Below are 19,990 nucleotides of genomic sequence, written 5' to 3' on the forward strand. Positions count from 1 at the left end.
CCCAGCTAAGAGTCATCATCCTGGTGTTTTGCAGGTAGGGTGCATGGTGTTAAGAAACTGTTACAGAGCATTGGTTCTGCCAAAGCAGAGTATGGTACATCAGTCAGTCAGTCATCCATGTTGATAGGAAGACAAACTCAAGTGACCAATTTTCATTATTAGACTTACTTATGTCACTATCTCGATTTCTCACAAAAAAGCTTGAATTGTGGCACGACTAGAAAGAACATCATGAAGGTCGGAATGCCTTCATTTTTACCTGCGACATGTCCCAGGTCTACAAGAGCTCCATGTTGCTGTTGCTGTTGTTGTAGTTGTTGTTGTAGTTGTTGAGGATCGATTTTGGAAATGTGCACCCATTGGTCGGACAGCCAGACACCACATTGGCCACTTGACTCCACCCGCCGTGACAAACAAACAAAACATGGCCACCATCTTGGTTTTTTAGTGGGCCTCTGCGGATTATTCACTGTCTGGGTTTGTGTCAAATTTCCATTTCGTATGTTTGGATCGAGTGTTGATCACGATGAGGGACAGTGAAAAATCGAATGATATGTTAAAGAAATTTTAAAAATAAGTTTTAATCAAGTACGTGCACACCTCCCTAAAATATAGCACTACGTAATTTTTGAATAGCCCCGTGATGGGGTTACACCATCCGTGACCACGTGACAAATCAACTCATTGTGATATAACCATGGCAGAGGCTGACATGGTGAGAGGTGTCGAGTTAATTTTTTTAACAACACAGTAAATGTGTGCTTCCCGATCGGCCTGTTGCTGGATTTTGTCGCAGTTTGTGACCACAGTGTTTTATTTCTTGTTTATTTAAGGCAGAAATAACATTTGGTGAAAAATATGAGGGATGAACAGTAGGCCTGTAGCCTAATACCAAAACTAATTGATTAAATATGTCTTTGCAGGATCCTGAACATTACCATTTGTGTTGAAGAGGGTAAGATAAAAACAAACCATGGCTGAGAGCAAGACCGAAGAGGACCTCGACTTGCTACAGAGAACACTCAACGAACGCGTCGCTAGATACCGGGTCGTTGCCCAACAGTTCGGAGGTTCGGGGGACTCAGTGCTCTTACGAGATGAACTTCGTTTTCGTGGACACAGAGTGCAAGGAACAGCTGTGGCTCTGAGAGCAGAGCTCACTCGGCGTCTCCGTGCGCCAAACGTAGAAAGAATCCAAAGACAGAACCTGGAGCATCACTGGGTTGCCCTCTCAAGCTGTCTTGAACTTTTCGAAAGTGAAATGCGTCGTGCACTTGAGTTGGCATGCTTATTCTCTTCCACGCAAAGTGCCTGTAGTGACGGTGTACGAGTTGTGCACACAGGAGAGTGCGGCGGATTTGAGGAGAGCATGGCCCGTGTGAGTCAAGAAGACGAAGGCAACCAGCTAACATTGCAAAATGATGATGATGTTCACATCTTGGAGAAAGACGTCATTGAGGTGTGGGTTGAGCATTAAATATTCGTGAAGAATTTATTGTACACCTGCTCCTTCCCAATTCCATATCTAGGCAATGCATAACATCATCGCCGGTGCCAAAGGAAGGGAGGACTGAGTTTTTACTCCGTTTTCTTTCTTGTTACATGGAAAAAGATTTTTTTTTCACAAGAATGTTGATCGTATCTCTTTGTTTGTTTGTTTGTTACTTTGCAATTTTTTTTTTTTGGACAAGTATGTTGATCGCTTCCGTTTGTTTGTTTGTGTGTTTGTTTGTCTGAATGTCCGCTCGCCCCCAGCACAAACCGCTCAACCGATTGTTTTAAAATTTTCGAATATTATTGTCACCGACCCTGCGACGGTCCCGCATTGAAGTTTCATAAATTTCGGTCAACCAAAAAGGTCTACGCACAGTAGGCCTATCGTCCAATTTGAGTCAAATTTTCTGAAATTCTCAGTTTTCATCCGATTGACTTTAAATTTGAAAACGATTTATATATCAAGACAGTGAATTCAACCACCTATTATTTTTAAGGTCACCATTGGCCAAAAGGTCAACATAGACCAAAAGGTCAACAACATAGGCTGAATTACTAAAATCCTCAATTTTCATCTGATTGACTTGGAATTCGAAGAGCATTTGCATATCAGTTGGTTGAGTTCAACCACCAATTAATTTAGAGGTAAACATATGCCAAAAGGCCAATTTGGCCCAAGATTTCGAAAATCCTCAAATTTTCATGCGATTGACTTTAAATTTCATGGATTTACATGTCAGGTCACTGTATTCAACCACCTATTAATTTTGAGGTCACAATAGGAGAAAAGGTCAACAGAGGCCAAATTTTTTAAATACTCAATTTTAATCCAATTAACTTGAAATTTGAAGAGTATTTGCATATCAGGTCAAAGAATTCAACCACCTATTAATTTTGAGGTAAACATAGGCCAATTTGGGCCAAATTTTCTAAAATCCTAAATTTTCATCCGATTGACTTAAAATTTGAAGAGCATTTTCATGTCAGGTCACTGAATTCCACTACCATTTCATTTTGAAGTCAAAAGGTCAACACAGGCCTAATTTATAAAATTGATAGATGGGGTCAAAAACTATATTTCTATCATATTGTCTCAAAAAGTTGACGAGTTATGACAAAACTAGGTGGATGAGTTGGTTCGGTCACAAGAACAAGAGGATTAGATTTTGGTTCAGATCCAGCAAATCAGTGGGATACAAAACGTGAACTGTTTAACGTGGCAGAAGCATGCATTCGACCGAGTGCCGTTTTACTTTATGCTGTTTTGCCAAGTGTCGCTCTATGAGTGATTTTTGGGTGGTCGCCAGACTACCCTTATTCTCAGGTTTTCCATCTGTCTGTATGTCTGTTGGGTGGTCGCTAGACTACCATTATTCTCAGGTTTTCCATCTGTCTGTATGTATGTAATGCACAGCTTCAGGAGTCAACCGATTTTGATGAAACTTGACTGGTAAGTTCATACCAGGATCTAGTTGTATGCTTTTGAGCACCGTTGCTATGGGCGCCACCGTTGCCTAGCAACGGGACTTTGAAATTTTTGAAAAAATCCGAAAAATATTTATATATATATATTTTTTTCGAAAATCAAAAATCAACTGCCGCGCTTTTATGCGCACTATAATCAACCTCTTTGTCAAAAATTTTCAGCCCGATCCGTCAAAAACTGTATGACTAGTATGCAATTATATAGCGACCACCTATGTCGCCTACCGGCTTGTCTGTTTGTTTGTATGTAATGGACAGCTCTGGAGGCCAGCCGAGTCAACCGATTTTGATGAAACTTGACTGGTAGGTTCATACCAGGATCTAGTTGTATGCTTCCACACTTTTATGCGCACTATAATCAACCTCTTTGCCAAAAAAATTCAGCCCGATCCATCAAAAAACTGTATGACTAGTATGCAATTATATAGCGACCACCCATGTCATCTGCCGGCTTGTTGGGTGGTCGCTAGAGTACCCTTATTCTCAGTTTTTCCGTTTGTCTGTATGAATGTTTGTATGTTTGTTTGTATGTAATGGACGGCTCTGGAAGCCAGAGGAGTCAACCGATTTTGATGAAACTTGACAGGTAGGTTCATACCAGCATCTAGTTGTAGGCTTTTGAGCACCGTTGCTATGGACACCACCGTTGCCTAGCAACGGGACTTTGAAATTTTTGAAAAATCCTAAACAATTTATTTTTTCGAAAATCAAAAATCGGCTTTCAGGATTTTATGCGCATTATAATCAACCTCTTGGTCAAAAATTTTCAGCCCAATCCGTCAAAAGTGTATGACTAGTATGCAATTATGTAGCGACCACCTATGTCGCCTATCGGCTTGTCGGTTTGTTTGTATGTAATGGACAGCTCTGGAGGCCAGAGGAGTCAACCGATTTTGATGAAACTTGACTGATAGGTTCATACCAGGATCTAGTTGTATGCTTTTGAGCACCGTTGCTATGGACGCCACCGTTGCCTAGCAACGGGACTTTGAAATTTTTGAAAAATCCTAAACAATTAATTTTTTCGAAAATCAAAAATCGGCTTTCAGGATTTTATGCGCATTATAATCAACCTCTTGGTCAAAAATTTTCAGCCCAATCCGTCAAAAGTGTATGACTAGTATGCAATTATGTAGCAACCACCTATGTCGCCTATCGGCTTGTCTGTTTGTTTGTATGTAATGGACAGCTCTGGAGGCCAGAGGAGTCAACCGATTTTGATGAAACTTGACTGATAGGTTCATACTAGGATCTAGTTGTATGCTTTTGAGCACCGTTGCTATGGACGCCACCGTTGCCTAGCAACGGGACTTGAAAATTTTGAAAAATCCGAAAAAAAAAATTTTCGAAAATGAAAAACCGGCTTCCGTGCTTTTATGCGCACTATAATCAACGTCTTTGTCAAAAATTTTCAGCCCGATCCGTCAAAAACTGTATGACTAGTATGCAATTATATTATTATATGCTTTCACCCCAACATTCGCTTTGGGATTCCCTAACGTCGGGTTAGGGAATCGAACACAAATGATGAATGGACAGTTGCTCGTCATGTTCCTATATGGAACAACGAACGGCAAAAATGCCATCTGATGTGTTCTCTTATCTACATATTTCAAATTTGCCTTAGTCTAGCGACCACCCATGTCGCCTACCGGCTTGTTAATTTATTTGTTTTTCTGTCCACTCGCCTCCAACCCAAACGACTCAACCGCTCATTCTGAAATTTTCGAATATTAATGTCACCGACCCTGCGATAGTCCCTAATTGAAGTTTCATAAATTTTGGTCAACCAAAAAGGTCCACATAGGCCTATAGGCCAATTTGAGTCAAATTTTCTGAAATTCTGTTTTCATCTGAATGACTAAATTTGAAAACGACAATGAATTCAACCACTTATTATTTTTGGGTCACCATTGGCCAAAAGGTCAACATTGGCCGAATTTCTAAAATCCTCACTTTTAATCTGATTCACTTGAAATTTGAAGAGCATTTGCATATCAGGTCACTGAATTCAACCACCTATTATTTTTGAGGTAAATATTGGCCAATAGTTCAACATAGGCCAAAACATCAACATGGGCCACATTTCTAAAACAGTTTCTAAAATTCACAATTTTCATCCGATTGACTTGAAATTTGAAAACCATTTACATGTCACGACAGTGAATTCAATCACCTATTATGTTTGAGGTCAACATAAGCCAAAATGTGCACATCAGCCAAAATGTCAACATAAGCCAAAATGTCAACACAGGCCACATGTCTAAAATTGTTTCTAATATTGTCAATTTTCATGCGATTGACTTGATAATTGAAGACTATTTGCATATAAGCTTACTGAATGCAAGGACCAATTGTTTTATGGTCAACATATGTCAAAAGGTCAATATCGGCCAAATTTCTAAAATTGTCAATTTTCATCTGATTGCCTTGAAATTTGAACAGTATTTTCATATCAGCTCCCTGAATACACCACCAATTATTTTTAAGTTCAGCAATTATTTTATTACTGAGAAATTATTTTACCATTATCATTTATTGATTTTAATTATGCAATTAATCAATAAATTATTGTACACCGCTCCCTCCCAATTCCAACCCCATGTGCTGCAAGGTGGCATCGCCGGGTGCCGAAGGTGCCTCGGTCATGTCTTATGCTGGAGGATTTGTTATATATTTATTTGGCATTGGGGCGGTGGACTTGAATATACCGCTACTTGTTTTCTTTCTTGTTACTTACAAAATCTAAAGATTTCGTAAATATATTGATGCCTTCCGTTTCTGTTTGTTTGTTTGTTTGTTTGTAGGCACGATAACTCGAGAACGGAAGAAGCTACCAATGTCAAATTACACCACGTGATTCATGAGGGTGATGGCTAGTGCTGATTAGATTTTGGTCAAAATCGGTCAAAGGTCAAGGTCACAGTGAGGTCAAACATAATTCCGTAAATTCACGTGGAGAAATGGAGTATTTTTGCTTCGCTCAACATTACGAGTTCATTTTAACTTCGATTTTAATTTTGTCTTCGGTTTTTGCGATCGCTTAGGATGCTTAAAACTCGGTTGTAGAAATTCTGGTAAAAATCGGATGATTTGGAGAATTTTAAGATTGTATAAAAAATATTTCACTCGACGTGTCACAGGTCGTCCCATTATGCAGTGCGCTCGAGCAGACGCGTCGTTGAGTTACGTTAAGGTTTAATTGCGTGGAGAAATGGAGATTTTTGCTTCGGTCGACGTTACGATTTTTGATGGTTTGATACAGAATCATCGGAGAAACTTCTGGTTTGCGTCGCTACCTTCTCGAGAGACAGCTTTTATTAGACAAGGTCAGAGGTCAAGTTGACGATTTCGTAAGTACCAGTCTATGACTGCTTGTTTTCTTGTTGGTTTGTCTGGGTAGGGCAATATCTCAGCTATCCTTTGAGCTGGGAAGCTAAAATTTGGGGACAAAAGTGAAGATGTACTTTGGCAAAAACTTTAATTTTTTATTTTTTGATTGATCAATTAATTGCTTAATTATTTAATTATTATCGATTTATCAATTTCTTATTTATTTTATTTCTCATCTGGGTAATATCTCTGGCACCTTTTAAGCTAGGAAGCTGATATTTGGACACGACAGTGATCACGTGATTTGGCTACAAAGAGTATTTTTGATTTATTGATTAATCAATTAATCGATTAATTATTTTCTTTCTTGATTGTCCTGGTGACATTGCAGCCATCCTCTGAGCTAGGAAGCTGAAATTTGGGGACAAAAATGAAGAAATGCTTTGGCAAAAACTTTCATTTTTATTGTTTGATTAATCAATTCATTGATTAATTACTTAATTATTATTGATTTATGAATTACTTATTTATTTTATTTCTCATCCTGGGAATATCTCAGGCATATTTTGAGCTCGGAAGATAATATTTGGACTTGACATTGACCAAGTGATTTGGCTATAAAGGGTATTTTTGATTTATTGATTCATCAATTAATCGATTAATTATTCATTTTTCGATTAATTACTTAATTTTCAAAAAGTTACAGATTTGGATGAAACAGTGGTGGTTTGGATATGCTATTCGGCAATTGATTGAGAAATTATTTTGTGATTATTAATTATTTATTTTAATTCTGTAATTAATCAATCTATCAATTATTGTGCACCACTCCCTCCCAACTCCGACTCCATGTGCTGCAAGGTGGCATTGCCGTGGGTGCCCCGGTGATGTCGCGTGCTGGAGGATTGTTATTTACTTATTTGGCATGGGTTCGGTGTACTTTGAATGTAAAGCTACTTGTCATAATATTGTTTAATTACCATGTTGTACAGTGTCGGTGTTACTTAAAAATGAAGGCAATACCAACTAGCAGGCATTACCAATTCTGTATTCTTCCGTCTCCTTTGTCTTGTACTCTCTGCCATTTCTTGGCTCTGTCCCTCCCAAGTTTCTGTAGGGTGCCCATGATGTGTGCCAGTAACCCTCTTCTTGTGAAACTCCCAAAATCAGGGCTCACTACTCACCTTCACTCATTTGTTCCTCTTTTCTCTTGCCTGTGGAACCAACTTCCCCAGTCTGTTCAGTCCCATTCTTCCCTCCTTGGCTTCAACACAAAGACAGCTGTCATCAACCCAATACTAATGATCTCTTCTTCCCCAAATGACCCCATTCCCAAGCACTCACTTTTTCCAGGTTATTGTGCTTTCCCTCCGTCTCCTTTACCATTTTCGTTTTGTTCCATTTTCGTTTCATCCCCACTTTCCTCTTTCTGTAATTGATGTGTTTCATTGAGCTTGTGGGCAACTTGTTCACCCCTGTGTGTCCTCCCCCCTACCCTTGATCTCACTCTCACTCTCGAGTTGAGTTCCCCTACTCTGCTGTTAGTGTTTCTCCCTTTCCATTTTGTTCCCTTCAATTCTGCTCTAGCCCTTCCATGAGCCTCAATCATCTATACAATTAAGCAGAGCTGCCTCGCAAGCAAGGCTCAGGTCCAAAGTTTTGACCATCGAGGGGCCTTCATTCAGAACTGTGCAGATTTCATGCACCAGGTTATGTAATGATGAAAATGACGATAGGTCTCGCTATCTGCAAATTGCAGTAATGTCGTGCCCCCTCTCCTTTGGGAGGATACTTTACACCTGTTGTATCATACTTGGACTTGTTTTGTGTACATGATCGAGGCTAGTGGAAGAGCTAGAGCAGAATGGAAGGGAACAAAATGAATACCACTTGATAGATGAATGTCCTTCCTGAGCCTTACCTTCTGGGCAGGTACACCAGTTGTCTGTGCCTTCCTGTTTGAATGTGGATCTTCTCAACTATATCCAGATTTTACATGTGTTTTAGTTATTCAAAGAGTTGTTCATATGACTGTTATGTAATAAGGCAATGACATGTTTCCAATCATTTCATCATGAACGCATCAGATCGCTTCAAAATTGCCAAATATTATTGGATTGTAATGTTTTAAAATTTGGGACAATAGCTCAGTAAAAAAAAAAACAGTAAAAAACTAGAATGGCACTCTTCGACATCGCGACATCGCGACATCAACAGATATGCCTCCACCCACATTATTGTGTCATTGTAATACTTGTACCAAGTTTGATTTAAATCCCTTCAGCTGTTCTCAAACATCGCATTTTTACCTGACATGATATTTGACCTTTGACATCTTGACCCCATAATCTAATCAGCTTATGTATACATCATTATACACTTTTACCAAGTTTGACTTAGATCCAGCCATTCTTAAGTTATCGATAACAAAAAACGATCACAGACTCTGACCTTTGACCTTTGACCTTTGACCTCTTTGTGCCACTATCTAATCAGTTCATCTTTGCATCATACTGTATACTTATGCCAAGTTTGGTCAAAAATCCCATCACTGGTTCAAAAGTTAGTACGTAACATAATTTTTACCTACCACGACCTCTGACCATTGACCTTTGAGCTAATGATCCCCACATCTAATCAGATCATCGTTGTTTCAATATATACTGCTACCAAGTTTTAACAAAATCCGTTCCACGGTTCCTTAGATATCGTGATTTAGCATGGATGGACATATGTACAGACGGACCTACGGACAACCCAAAAACATAATTCCTCTGGCGACTTCGTCAGCGGAGGCAAAAACAAAGGAATAATCTGTTAAGGTTTTTGCTAAACCTTCAAATTCAGTGAACTATGTGAAATATCATTGATAGTGTCGGTCATTATCACCAATATGGGGAGTGGGGATGCAAAAACAAATGGAAAATAATTTTAAAAGTGTAAATGAAGAAATATTTTAAAAAAATGTAAATACTTCAAAAACTTTTCCATCAACCAATCATGTGAAGCACTCAAAACAGACACTGTTGGTAATACACAGCTTTCAAAATGACGCAATCCACCCCAGAATGTTGGTGCGCATGCGCAGAAACTCCGAGCAACAACGGTCATCAGGGCAGGAACATATATCGTGAATGCTGGATGAGGATTGTTTCCTAAAATGGCTCACAAAGCTTATAAGATAAGCCGAAAATACTTGGGAAAGTACCTGAGAGAAAGGGGTGTGCTTCTGCACAACAAATTATTTGGAGAACTTTCTGATCAACTTAGCCAAAAAGCTGATAGCTTGCAACCTGTAGTGAAAAATAAATCTTCAAGATGAGGGCCTGTGCTGCTGTGTACTGGTGTGTTCTGCTCAACCTACCGATGATCAAGGTGAATGAGTGGAATTTGAACCTTGTAGAACTACCTCGTGTGAACATGGCAGGCTTGGTGATTTATTTAATGGACGTCTACAATTGGAAAGATGATGCCATCATCACCAATATTCAGGCAGACTTCCCAGAGGGAGACACCGTATCTGGTTAGGGTGTTTCTTAACGCTGATGGGAAGGTCATAACTGAGGCTTGTTAATGTACAGGATAAGTTTAAAGTGATTATAATTACTATTACTAATGTTTGGGAGGTTGGGGGTGTGGGTGGTGGTAGTGGGAGTTGTATGGGCTACGAGAGCCAGTATATATATATATATATATATATATATATATATATATATATATATATATATATATATATATATATATATACATATATATATATATATATATATATATATATATATATATATATATATATATATATATATATATATATATATATATATATATATATATATATATATATATATATATATATATATATATATATATATATATATATATATATATATATATATATATATATATACATATATATATATATATATATATATATATATATATATATACATATATATATATATATATATATATATATATATATATATACATATATATATGTATATATATATGTATATTGTTGTGGTTGACTAAATTCGCAAACCACCATTCAGGTTCCTTAGGTGAGATATCTCTGTAAGTATATGTGTAGTTAGGCCCAAACCCGTTGTTTAGAGGGAATAAATGTCATTCATGCGGGCTGCGACCCTTCTAGATAGCCGTTTTTCTTTTACTATCTTTATTTTGGACCAGCCGCCATTACTACCACCACCAACCACGTCTCAACAGCCATCACACAACAACCACCAACCGCAACGCCGCTTCACAACAACAGCCACGACCTTTACCGTCACAACTCGCCCTCGCAACCATCGCATCACCGTCATTCCCACGCCGCTTGTGGGCACCGATACTGGACTCGTGCAGGGCGCGCACCGAGCAGAGGTGCAAAAGCGCCGGCCTTTCCCAAGAAAACGGATCAAAAACGACTCACGCCCACTTCTGTTCCGTCCTATCGGTGAGCGTGGGGCGATTTGGCCCCGCCTCCAGGTACGTTGGAGTGTGGTCGCTATTTGCAAATTCATGGATCAAAAAGCATTCACGCCCACTTTTCCTCGGTCCAATGGGGAGCCAGTTAGAGGTGAAGGGTCGGAGGTAAAGGGTCAAAGGTGAAGGAGCGAGGCCACGGGGGATATAAACGACCGCGTTCGTCAGTCAGAGGAGTTGTCGGTGGAGCTGGGAAGAAGTGGTAGTAGTCAGAGTGAAGAGGACGGAGCTGTGGAGAGGTGGCGGCGGCGAAGGCGGTCGAGGGGGTGCTCGTGTCGGAGTCGGGGAGCTGCGGAGGGAGAGGCCGGCGGCGCGACCGAGGTCGTGGTGGAGACGCTCGTCGCGGGACCCGAGACAGGGAGATATCCTCCATCCCCCGAGCATCAACAACCCCCTCCTGTTTCCCCCCGCGCTGAGATAGTGCGAGAAGGGGGCCCCGTTCCCACCCCATACCAGGCAGTCCCAGCGAGGCCCGCGGAGTCGGGGCGCCAGCGCCATTTTGCGGCTCATCACCAGACGGGTAGGCCTGACGCGGTCTCGGCCCCAGGCCCGCCTCATCCTTGAGGGTGGTCCTTTTCTTTTGCTTTGGGTATATGTGTTGTCGGCGCCGTCTGTGAAGTAAAACTGCATAAGTGGTGCCGTGTGCTCGCGTAGTCGGTAATAGATCTGCATTGTGTTTCTCTTTTATATTTGCTTTTTGTGTAATATTGTGTTTCTTCTTCTTTTACATTTGCTCTTGGTGTAATTGTATATGTGTGCTTTCCGTTCATCGCGAAATAAATGTGCTTTATGTTGAACTGTTTTCCCGTTTCGCTTCGTCTTTTCCTTTAGTGAATCTCCATCTTACTTCACGTAAAGGGTTGGTCGTGGGCTAAAACGCCCGATAATTAATCGAACCGTCGAGGCCGACGATAACACTGCTCGGTTATCCCGATAGTACGGAACGGGTCGCTTAAAGTGGCCCGTGTCCGAAGTCGACCTGCGGTGAGGTGCGATCGCCCGGTCTACCCTCCATGTGGGTACTTAGGTAGGTCGAATTTGGCGAGCAACCCTATCCCACGCGGGGGGCCGGTTGGCACGATCGTGGTGAGGCCGAAAGGTCCACCCGTGTCTAGTTCCCGGCGTTAGTCCGAGAGGGTCACGACGGGATTGTCCGTCCGGTGGGCGACGTGCCGCGATTCGAGTTACGTGGCCGTTCGCACGCCGGCGGGCGTGAATACCGCAACAATATATATATATATATATATATATATATATATATATATATATATATATATATATATATATAGGTATATATATATATATATATATATATATATATATATATATATATATATATATATATATATATATATATGTATATTGTTGTGGTTGACGAAATTCGCAAACCACCATTCAGGTCCCTTAGGTGAGATATCTCTGTAATTATATGTGTAGTTAGGCCCAAACCCGTTGTTTAGAGGGAATAAATGTCGTTTATGCGGGCTGCGACCCTTTTAGATAGCCGTTTTTCTTTTACTATCTTTATTTTGGACCAGCCGCCATTACTACCACCACCAACCACGTCTCAACAGCCATCACACAACAACCACCAATCACAACGCCGCTTCACAACAACAACCACCAACCACAACGCCGCTTCACAACAACAGCCACTACCTTTACCGTCACAACTCGCCACCATCGCATCACCACCATTCTTGCGCCACTTGTGGGCACCGATACTGGACTCGTGCAGGGCGCGCACCGAGCAGCGTGTTCAGAAACATCACAGACTTTCCGAGGAAAACGGATCAAAAACGACTCACGCCCACTTCTGTTCCGTCCTATCGGTGAGCGTGGGGCGATTTGGCCCCGCCTCCAGGGCGTTGGAGTGCGGTCGCTATATGCAAATTCATGGATCAAAAAGCATTCACGCCCACTTTTCCTCGGTCCAATGGGGAGCCAGTTAGAGGTGAAGGGTCGGAGATAAAGGGTCAAAGGTGAAGGAGCGAGGCCACGGGGGATATAAGGGGGCCGCGTTCGTCAGTCGAGTGGGCAGTTCGCAGTTGGGAGTTCGCGGAGCCAGTGAAGAGTTGGGACGAGTCAAGAGAGGAGACGGAGAGGGCGATCGGACGAAGCTGTGGAGAGGCGGCGGCGGCGAAGGCGGTTGAAGGGGTGCTCGCGTCAGAGTCGGGGAGCTGCGAAGGGAGAGGCCGGCGGCGCGACCGATGTCGTGGTGGAGACGCTCGTCGCGGGACCCGAGACAGGGAGATATCCTCCATCCCCCGAGCATCAACAACCCCCTCCTGTTTCCCCCCGCTCTGAGATAGTGCGACAAGGGGGCCCCTTTCCCACCCCCTACCAGACACTGTCCGCGAGGCCCGCGGAGTTGGGCGCCACCGCCACTTTGCGTCTCATCATCAGACGGGTAGGCCCGACGCAGTCTCGGCCCCAGGCCTGCCTCATCCTTGAAGGTGGTCCTTTTCTTTTGCTTTGGGTATATGTGTTGTCGGCGCCGTCTGTGAAGTAAAATTGTATAAGTGTTGCCGTGTGCTCGGAAGTCGGATAGCTCTGCATTGTCTTCTTCTTTTATATTTGCTTTTTGTGTATTATTGTGTGTTTCTTCTCCTTTTACATTTGCTTTTGGTGTAATTGTATATGTGTGCTTTCCGTGTGCCATCGCGAAATAAATGTGAATTATGTTGAACTGTTTTCCCATTTCGCTTCGTCTTTTCTTTCATTGAATCTCCATCTTACTTCACGTAAAGGGTTGGTAGTGGGCTGAATACGCCCGATAATTAATCGAACCGTCCAGGTTGACGATAACACCGCTCGGTTATCCCGATAGTACGGAACGGGTCGCTTAAAGTGGCCCGTGTCCGAAGTCGACCTGCGGCGAGGTGCGATCGCCCGGTCTACCCTCCGTGTGGGTACTTAGGTAGGTCGAATTTGGCGAGCAACCCTATCCCACGCGGGGGGCCGATTGGCACGATCGTGGTGAGGCCGAAAGGTCCACCCGTGACTGGTTCCCGGCGTTAGTCCGAGAGGGTCACGACTGGATTGTCCGTCCGGTGGGCGACGTGCCGCAATTCGAGTTACGTGGCCGTTCGCACGCCGGCGGGCGCGAATCCGCAACACTGGTGTCAGGTCGTGCGATATAAACCCATCGCCCTCCTCGTGGCACTGCTATCGGAGAACGGGAAAATGGGCTCTCCTGTCTCCAGCTAAATTCACGGGAATCGGTCCAGGGGTGAGAGGAGCGACCCCCGATTCCCTCCAAATTACGAGCGAGCTAAATTAACTCTTCACGAGAAGCAAGATGGCGTCTCAAGGCAAGCGGGAGCCGGGGGTATTAGAAATGGATGTAGAATGTGTAGAATCCATGGCTCAGGATGAAATCCCCGTGCAGGAAATGTTGGTTGTGCAGGAACATGAACTCCCCCAACTGAACCCAGAGCCCGAAATAGGTGCGGCAGCGGCCGCGGTGTATGACACCTCCCCTCCCCCCCTCCGCCAAAACCCCCCGATCTTTGCCGAAACGCTCACCCAAGCGCACCCGACATGGCCCAGCTATTCGCCATGCTGGCGGCAATGACAGCGAGGATGGAAGCGAATACACAAAAGATGGATGCGAATACACAACAAATAAACGAAAAGATGGATGCATACACAAATGAAATTATAAACGAAATGAAAGGCATGAACAAGCAAATGAAGGAAGAAACGAAAAAGCTGCGGGGTGAGACGCAGAACATGGGCCGATGCCTGCAGGCGGGCATGAAGGCAGTGACCAGGGAGCTTAAAATGGCGACTCCACGTGTGGGAGCGAACGAGCTGGGAGGGGGTGCAACGGCTGTCGGGCCCGCGGTGGAGGCGGGTGACAAAATAATTCGGGGGGCGTGTTGGGCGAGGGTCGTGACGGAAAAAGTGACGGTAACCGAGAGGGACAAACTAATTGGGGTGACAGAGACGTGCACGAGGGAGATAACAAGGGAAGAGACGGAAATAATAGTTGAGACAAGGGAGGGAAAGGGTGAAGAGGTGACTGAGTTGGCAGAGACACGGGAGATGGGAACGATAGAGGGAAGACTGCACGATGAAGACGGGGATAGAGACGCACACACACACACGGAGGTAGTGGAGGATAATGGGGGTGAGCTCGCGGACTGGGTAAAGACCCGGTGCGAGCAGCGGGATAGCCTCCTCCAGGAACGAGGCGAGGGAGTATACCCCCTTGAGGCGAGTCACGACCAGGTGGGTTCGGTCGTGCTTTGCGAGGTCGAGGGGAGGAGTGCTGTGGACAGGTGCACGAGAGCTTGGGGGGTATAGAGGCCCCAGAGACCCTTGTGGGGACACGAATCCCCAGTGTGGTTGTTCCTGTGTGTGTGGTGCAAGGTGTGAGTGCGTCCCCATGTGTGGAAGCGACCCCGTGTGTGAGTGGTGTGGTGGCGACTGTGCCGGAGTACGTGCTTCCCAGCACGCCGTGTGTAAAAGAGGCCGTGTGTGTGGATGAAACGGCCAGTGTGGATGAAACACCGCGGTTGAGTGCCCCCGCGTGTGTGAGTGAGGCACCGCGGATGAGTGCCCCCGCGTGTGTGAGAGAGGCACGGTGTATGAGTGAGGCACGGTGTGTGGATGAGGAACCGCGGGTGAGTGCCCCCGCGTGTGTGAGTGGTGTGGTTTGTGTGAGGGAAAGGCCGCGAGTGAGGGGAGCCACGTGTGCAAGGGTAATGGCATGCGTGAGTGAACGGCCGAGTGCAAGGGAGACCGTGTGTGTGAGAGAGCGGTATGTAAGGGAGATGTCGGTGGGCATGTGTGAACATGCAGCCGCGTCTCCCGGGGTGAATGTAATGGAATGGAGTGTGAGCGTCGTAACACGCAGGTGTGCGTGGGTCGAATGGCGACGACGGCGACATGTGAGGAAAGAAAGCCGAGTAGCGGCTGTAGTTGTTTCGGGAACCGTGCCGGGTTCACCCAGCAGTGAGCACAAGGTCCGTGCTGTGCAACGCACGAGGCCCCCACGTGCTCGCTTGCGAGAGTGAAGTCCCGGTCCGGAAACGCCAGCGGTGGATTTGCCGATCCCGCGGACAGACAAAGTTTAGGCAGGATTATGGATTTGGACCGGACGGGTTCTCCACGCGATCATGTGTGTTAAGCTCCAACGGGAAAAGCACATGTGTTCGCGTGGGGAACCCCTCGAGACGTGGGGCTTGTGTTTTTTTTTATGCGCACGGTGACGTCATGGCTGCACGTGGGGTTGGAATCCGGCAGGAGGGGTATCCCTGCCGGATGGTACCGTCCAAGGAGGGACGAGGAACACGTGCAGCTGCATGACGTCACGGTCAGGTGCAAAGTGCGCGAGCTGTGAGTTGCCGCGCTGGTGATGCGCATGGAAAAAAAAAAAAAACAGCAAGCCTCACTTTCGGGTGCACAGGATTCCTGGGCAAGGGGTGGAAGACCCCCTTGACCAGGGCACAGGATGGAAACTAGTTAGGGGGAAGGGTTAGCTTAGTTAGACCGACTTCATGGGGCAAGGGTAAGTCCTCATGGAGTCCGTGGAATGGATGAGTTAGAGGGATTGTAGCGAGATTTAGGTTGGTAAATTGATTAATGGGATTATTTGGAGACAGTGACAGACGTGTGGATGTGTAGCGGGGACGTAGTTTAGCTACGTAGTGTTAAATGGAACGTGCTATAGTATAAGGGACGACGTGGGAGCACGAGTTAGTTAGGGGATGTAGTTAAAAGGATGGCAGAGTTCAGCGGTGAGTGTTGAAGAGTTGGTGAGTGAAGTGGAAGCATGTGCTTGGTGAGTGAGTGAGGCCAGCGGGTCTGTGTGTGTGGAGTGAATGGGGACTGCATGGTGCGATGAGTGATTGGGGGGAGGAGTGACTCCCGCCCAAGGGACCCGGGGGTCAGTGTAGAGTGAGTTAGGGGGTTAGTTAAATTGAAAAATGGAGGTCGTTTTGTTGTTGGTGGGAGTGTAGGCTCGAAACCCGTTTGGAGGGGTGCAGGAGCCCTGTTGACAGGCTGGGAGCGTGGTGGCGAAAGGTGAGTATCGCTGAGTGGGTACCCCGGGCACCAGGCTAGTCGGCCGCGGTAGGCCAAGGGCCCATGGGGGGCCGGGATAGCGTAGTGGGCACGGGTGCGCCTGCTTGGTGCGGGGGCCCGGGGCGCCATTAGCCGCGTGGGCAGTGTTGTGGGCACGGGTGACCCTCGGAAAGGGGCCTGGGAAGCCAGCCTGCCACGTGTGCGTTTCAGGGGAGGTGCCATAGGGGGCACTCCCCGGTGTTTAGGGAGCTGGTAGGCTCGGAGGCAGTGTAGTGCCTGGGGGTGCCATCGTCGGAGAATCGGCAGAGGGTCGTGCCTGCCAAAGGGAGCCACGTGTCCCAGCCATGAGACCGTGTGAGGGCACGGAGAGAAAATTGGGGGGCGAGGCCCGAAATTGTGAGGACACCAACACAGGCGACAGGAATCTGGGTTGTTAGAACCAATAGTTTAAGCGAGAGGTGCTTGTTGAAAGCCCCGGGGTAGTTTAACAGTTAAATGGATAGGGTAGATGAGGAAGTGTACCCCTCCGCACCATCCATCCCCTCGCTCTCGTTGTGGGCCGCTGGACCCACTTTGTGTTATAGATCGCTGAACTCTGGGGAGGCCATTCTGAGGCTTCGTTGGGCCTCGGCACGGACGCTAGCTCTCCCTTGTTCCCCTCCGGGAAGGGAACGTAGGGGTTGGGAGTAGGCTAGGTGACAGGATAGGTTAGCCGAACAAGGACGATAAAGGGGGTTTGGGGACGATATATAGTGGGGAAGTAAAAAAAAAATAAAAAAAAATAAGTTGGGGCTATATTGGGGTTTGGACAAATTAAGGGAGTGGGTATGGACAGTGACAGGCAAAGGCGATAGGTTGGGAGGGAGACCGTAGGGTAGGTCCGAGCCCGCCTTCCGAGTGGACAGCACCACCGCACTCCCTCCACCAACCTCCACTGAACGGCGAAGGCTGGCCAGCTTCATCTGCTGGCTGTGTTGCTGTAAGGCCTGTGCCGGCCCACTCCATCTGCCGGCTGGCTGTTTTTCTTCAAGGCCTGTGCCGGCCCACTTCATCGGCAGCTGTTGTGTTGCTGCAAGGCCTGTGCCGGCCGGATCATCTGCAGCTGCTGTGCTTCAAGGCCTGTGCCAGCCAGTTCATCTGCCGGCTGTGTTTGCCTGCAGCGGCCTTATTCTGCAGGCTGTGTTGCCTGCTCGCCTTTTCCATGCCATGCCCACTGCCCCTGTTCACCAGCCCCGTTCAATTTTTGCTTTGCCCCCCCCTGTTCATTGCCATGTGCGCCAGGATCAGAAAGCAACAGTTTGCAAGCTGCAAGAACTGCCCTGTTGGCAGCTACAACACGGGCCTGCAGTGGCGGCCCGTGCATCGTGCTTGCGTGCATCCATTCATCCATCCATTCGTTGTGCTCATTGCGTGTGCCACTTGAGCTGGCACGGAGACTGTGTTGTGCAGCCCATGCACCGTTGTGGTTCACTGCGTTCAGTTCAAAAGGGAAGGCCTTGGACTGCGTGTGAGCAGCCGGCCACGTTCCCTGTCACCTGCATTGTTTGAGTCAGAGACTGCATGCGAGCAGCCTGGCTCCCTGCTGACTGCTTTCTTTTGCAGAGTTCAGTGATCCTGGGCCATGGTTTAGTGTAAAATTTGTAAGTTAAGGTTAAGATGTACTGTAAATATGAGTGCGCCCCCGGCATGTTTGTCTTAGTGCCGGCAATTTTATTTAAGTCGTCCGTGTGAGTGAGTTTGTTTAGGTAGTTACTCAGCCCTCAGGTTATTTATTTTGGGGACACGAATACCATGAATGTCGCACTCAGGGATCCGTAGGTAAAATGTACTCAGGGATCCCACCGGACGGACAATCCAGTCGTGACCCTCTCGGACTAACGCCGGGAACCAGTCACGGGTGGACCTTTCGGTCTCACCACGATCGTGCCAAGGGGAAAACTACACATGATGGCACACGAAAATTTGACAACTCGGGAGGAGTCTGTAAAAAGGGGAGGGGGTAGTGTTGTGGTTGATGAAATTCGCAAACCACCATTCAGTTCCCTTAGGTGAGATATCTCTGTAAGTATATGTGTAGTTAGGCCCAAACCCGTTGTTTAGAGGGAATAAATGTCATTTATGCGGGCTGCGACCCTTTTAGATAGCCGTTTTTCTTTTACTATCTTTATTTTGGACCAGCCGCCATTACTACCACCACCAACCACGTCTCAACAGCCATCACACAACAACCACCAACCACAACGCCGCTTCACAACAACAACCACCAACCACAACGCCGCTTCACAACAACAGCCACGACCTTTACCGTCACAACTCGCCACCATCGCATCACCACCATTCTTGCGCCACTTGTGGGCACCGATACTGGACTCGTGCAGGGCGCGCACCGAGCAGCGTGTTCAGAAACATCACAGACTTTCCGAGGAAAACGGTTCAAAAACGACTCACGCCCACTTCTGTTCCGTCCTATCGGTGAGCGTGGGGCGATTTGGCCCCGCCTCCAGGGCGTTGGAGTGCAGTCGCTATATGCAAATTCATGGATCAAAAAGCATTCACGCCCACTTTTCCTCGGTCCAATGGGGAGCCAGTTAGAGGTGAAGGGTCGGAGGTAAAGGGTCAAAGGTGAAGGAGCGAGGCCACGGGGGATATAAGGGGGCCGCGTTCGTCAGTCGAGTGGGCAGTTCGCAGTTGGGAGTTCGCGGAGCCAGTGAAGAGTTGGGACGAGTCAAGAGAGGAGACGGAGAGGGCGATCGGACGAAGCTGTGGAGAGGTGGCGGCGGCGAAGGCGGTTGAGGGGGTGCTCGCGTCGGAGTCGGGGAGCTGCGAAGGGAGAGGTCGGCGGCGCGACCGAGGTCGTGGTGGAGACGCTCGTCGCGGGACCCGAGACAGGGAGATATCCTCCATCCCCCGAGCATCAACAACCCCCTCCTGTTTCCCCCCGCGCTGAGATAGTGCGACAAGGGGGCCCCTTTCCCACCCCCTTCCAGACACTGTCCGCGAGGCCCGCGGAGTTGGGGCGCCACCGCCACTTTGCGTCTCATCATCAGACGGGTAGGCCCGACGCGGTCTCGGCCCCAGGCCCGCCTCATCCTTGAGGGTGGTCCTTTTCTTTTGCTTTGGGTATATGTGTTGTCGGCGCCGTCTGTGAAGTAAAATTGTA

At 46.5% G+C, this 19,990-nt stretch overlaps 1 protein-coding gene across 1 annotated transcript in view; it reads left to right on the plus strand.

The window, feature by feature from the left end:
* Positions 1-939: 939 nt before the first annotated feature.
* Positions 940-19,990, plus strand: part of LOC147028780 (regulator of G protein signaling 9-binding protein-like) — a 29,865-nt gene continuing 10,814 nt past the window's right edge. Inside the window, exon 1 of the mRNA XM_085876564.1 lies at positions 940-1,465. Within this exon, the coding sequence (XP_085732690.1) occupies positions 974-1,465 (492 nt within the window). The 5' untranslated portion in view covers positions 940-973. The remainder of the gene's footprint in view (positions 1,466-19,990) is intronic.

Source organism: Eptatretus burgeri, chromosome 4 (genome assembly GCF_056783735.1).
Source record: "Eptatretus burgeri isolate ZD-2024b chromosome 4, Ebu_testis_v1, whole genome shotgun sequence".
Taxonomy (NCBI): domain Eukaryota; kingdom Metazoa; phylum Chordata; class Myxini; order Myxiniformes; family Myxinidae; genus Eptatretus; species Eptatretus burgeri.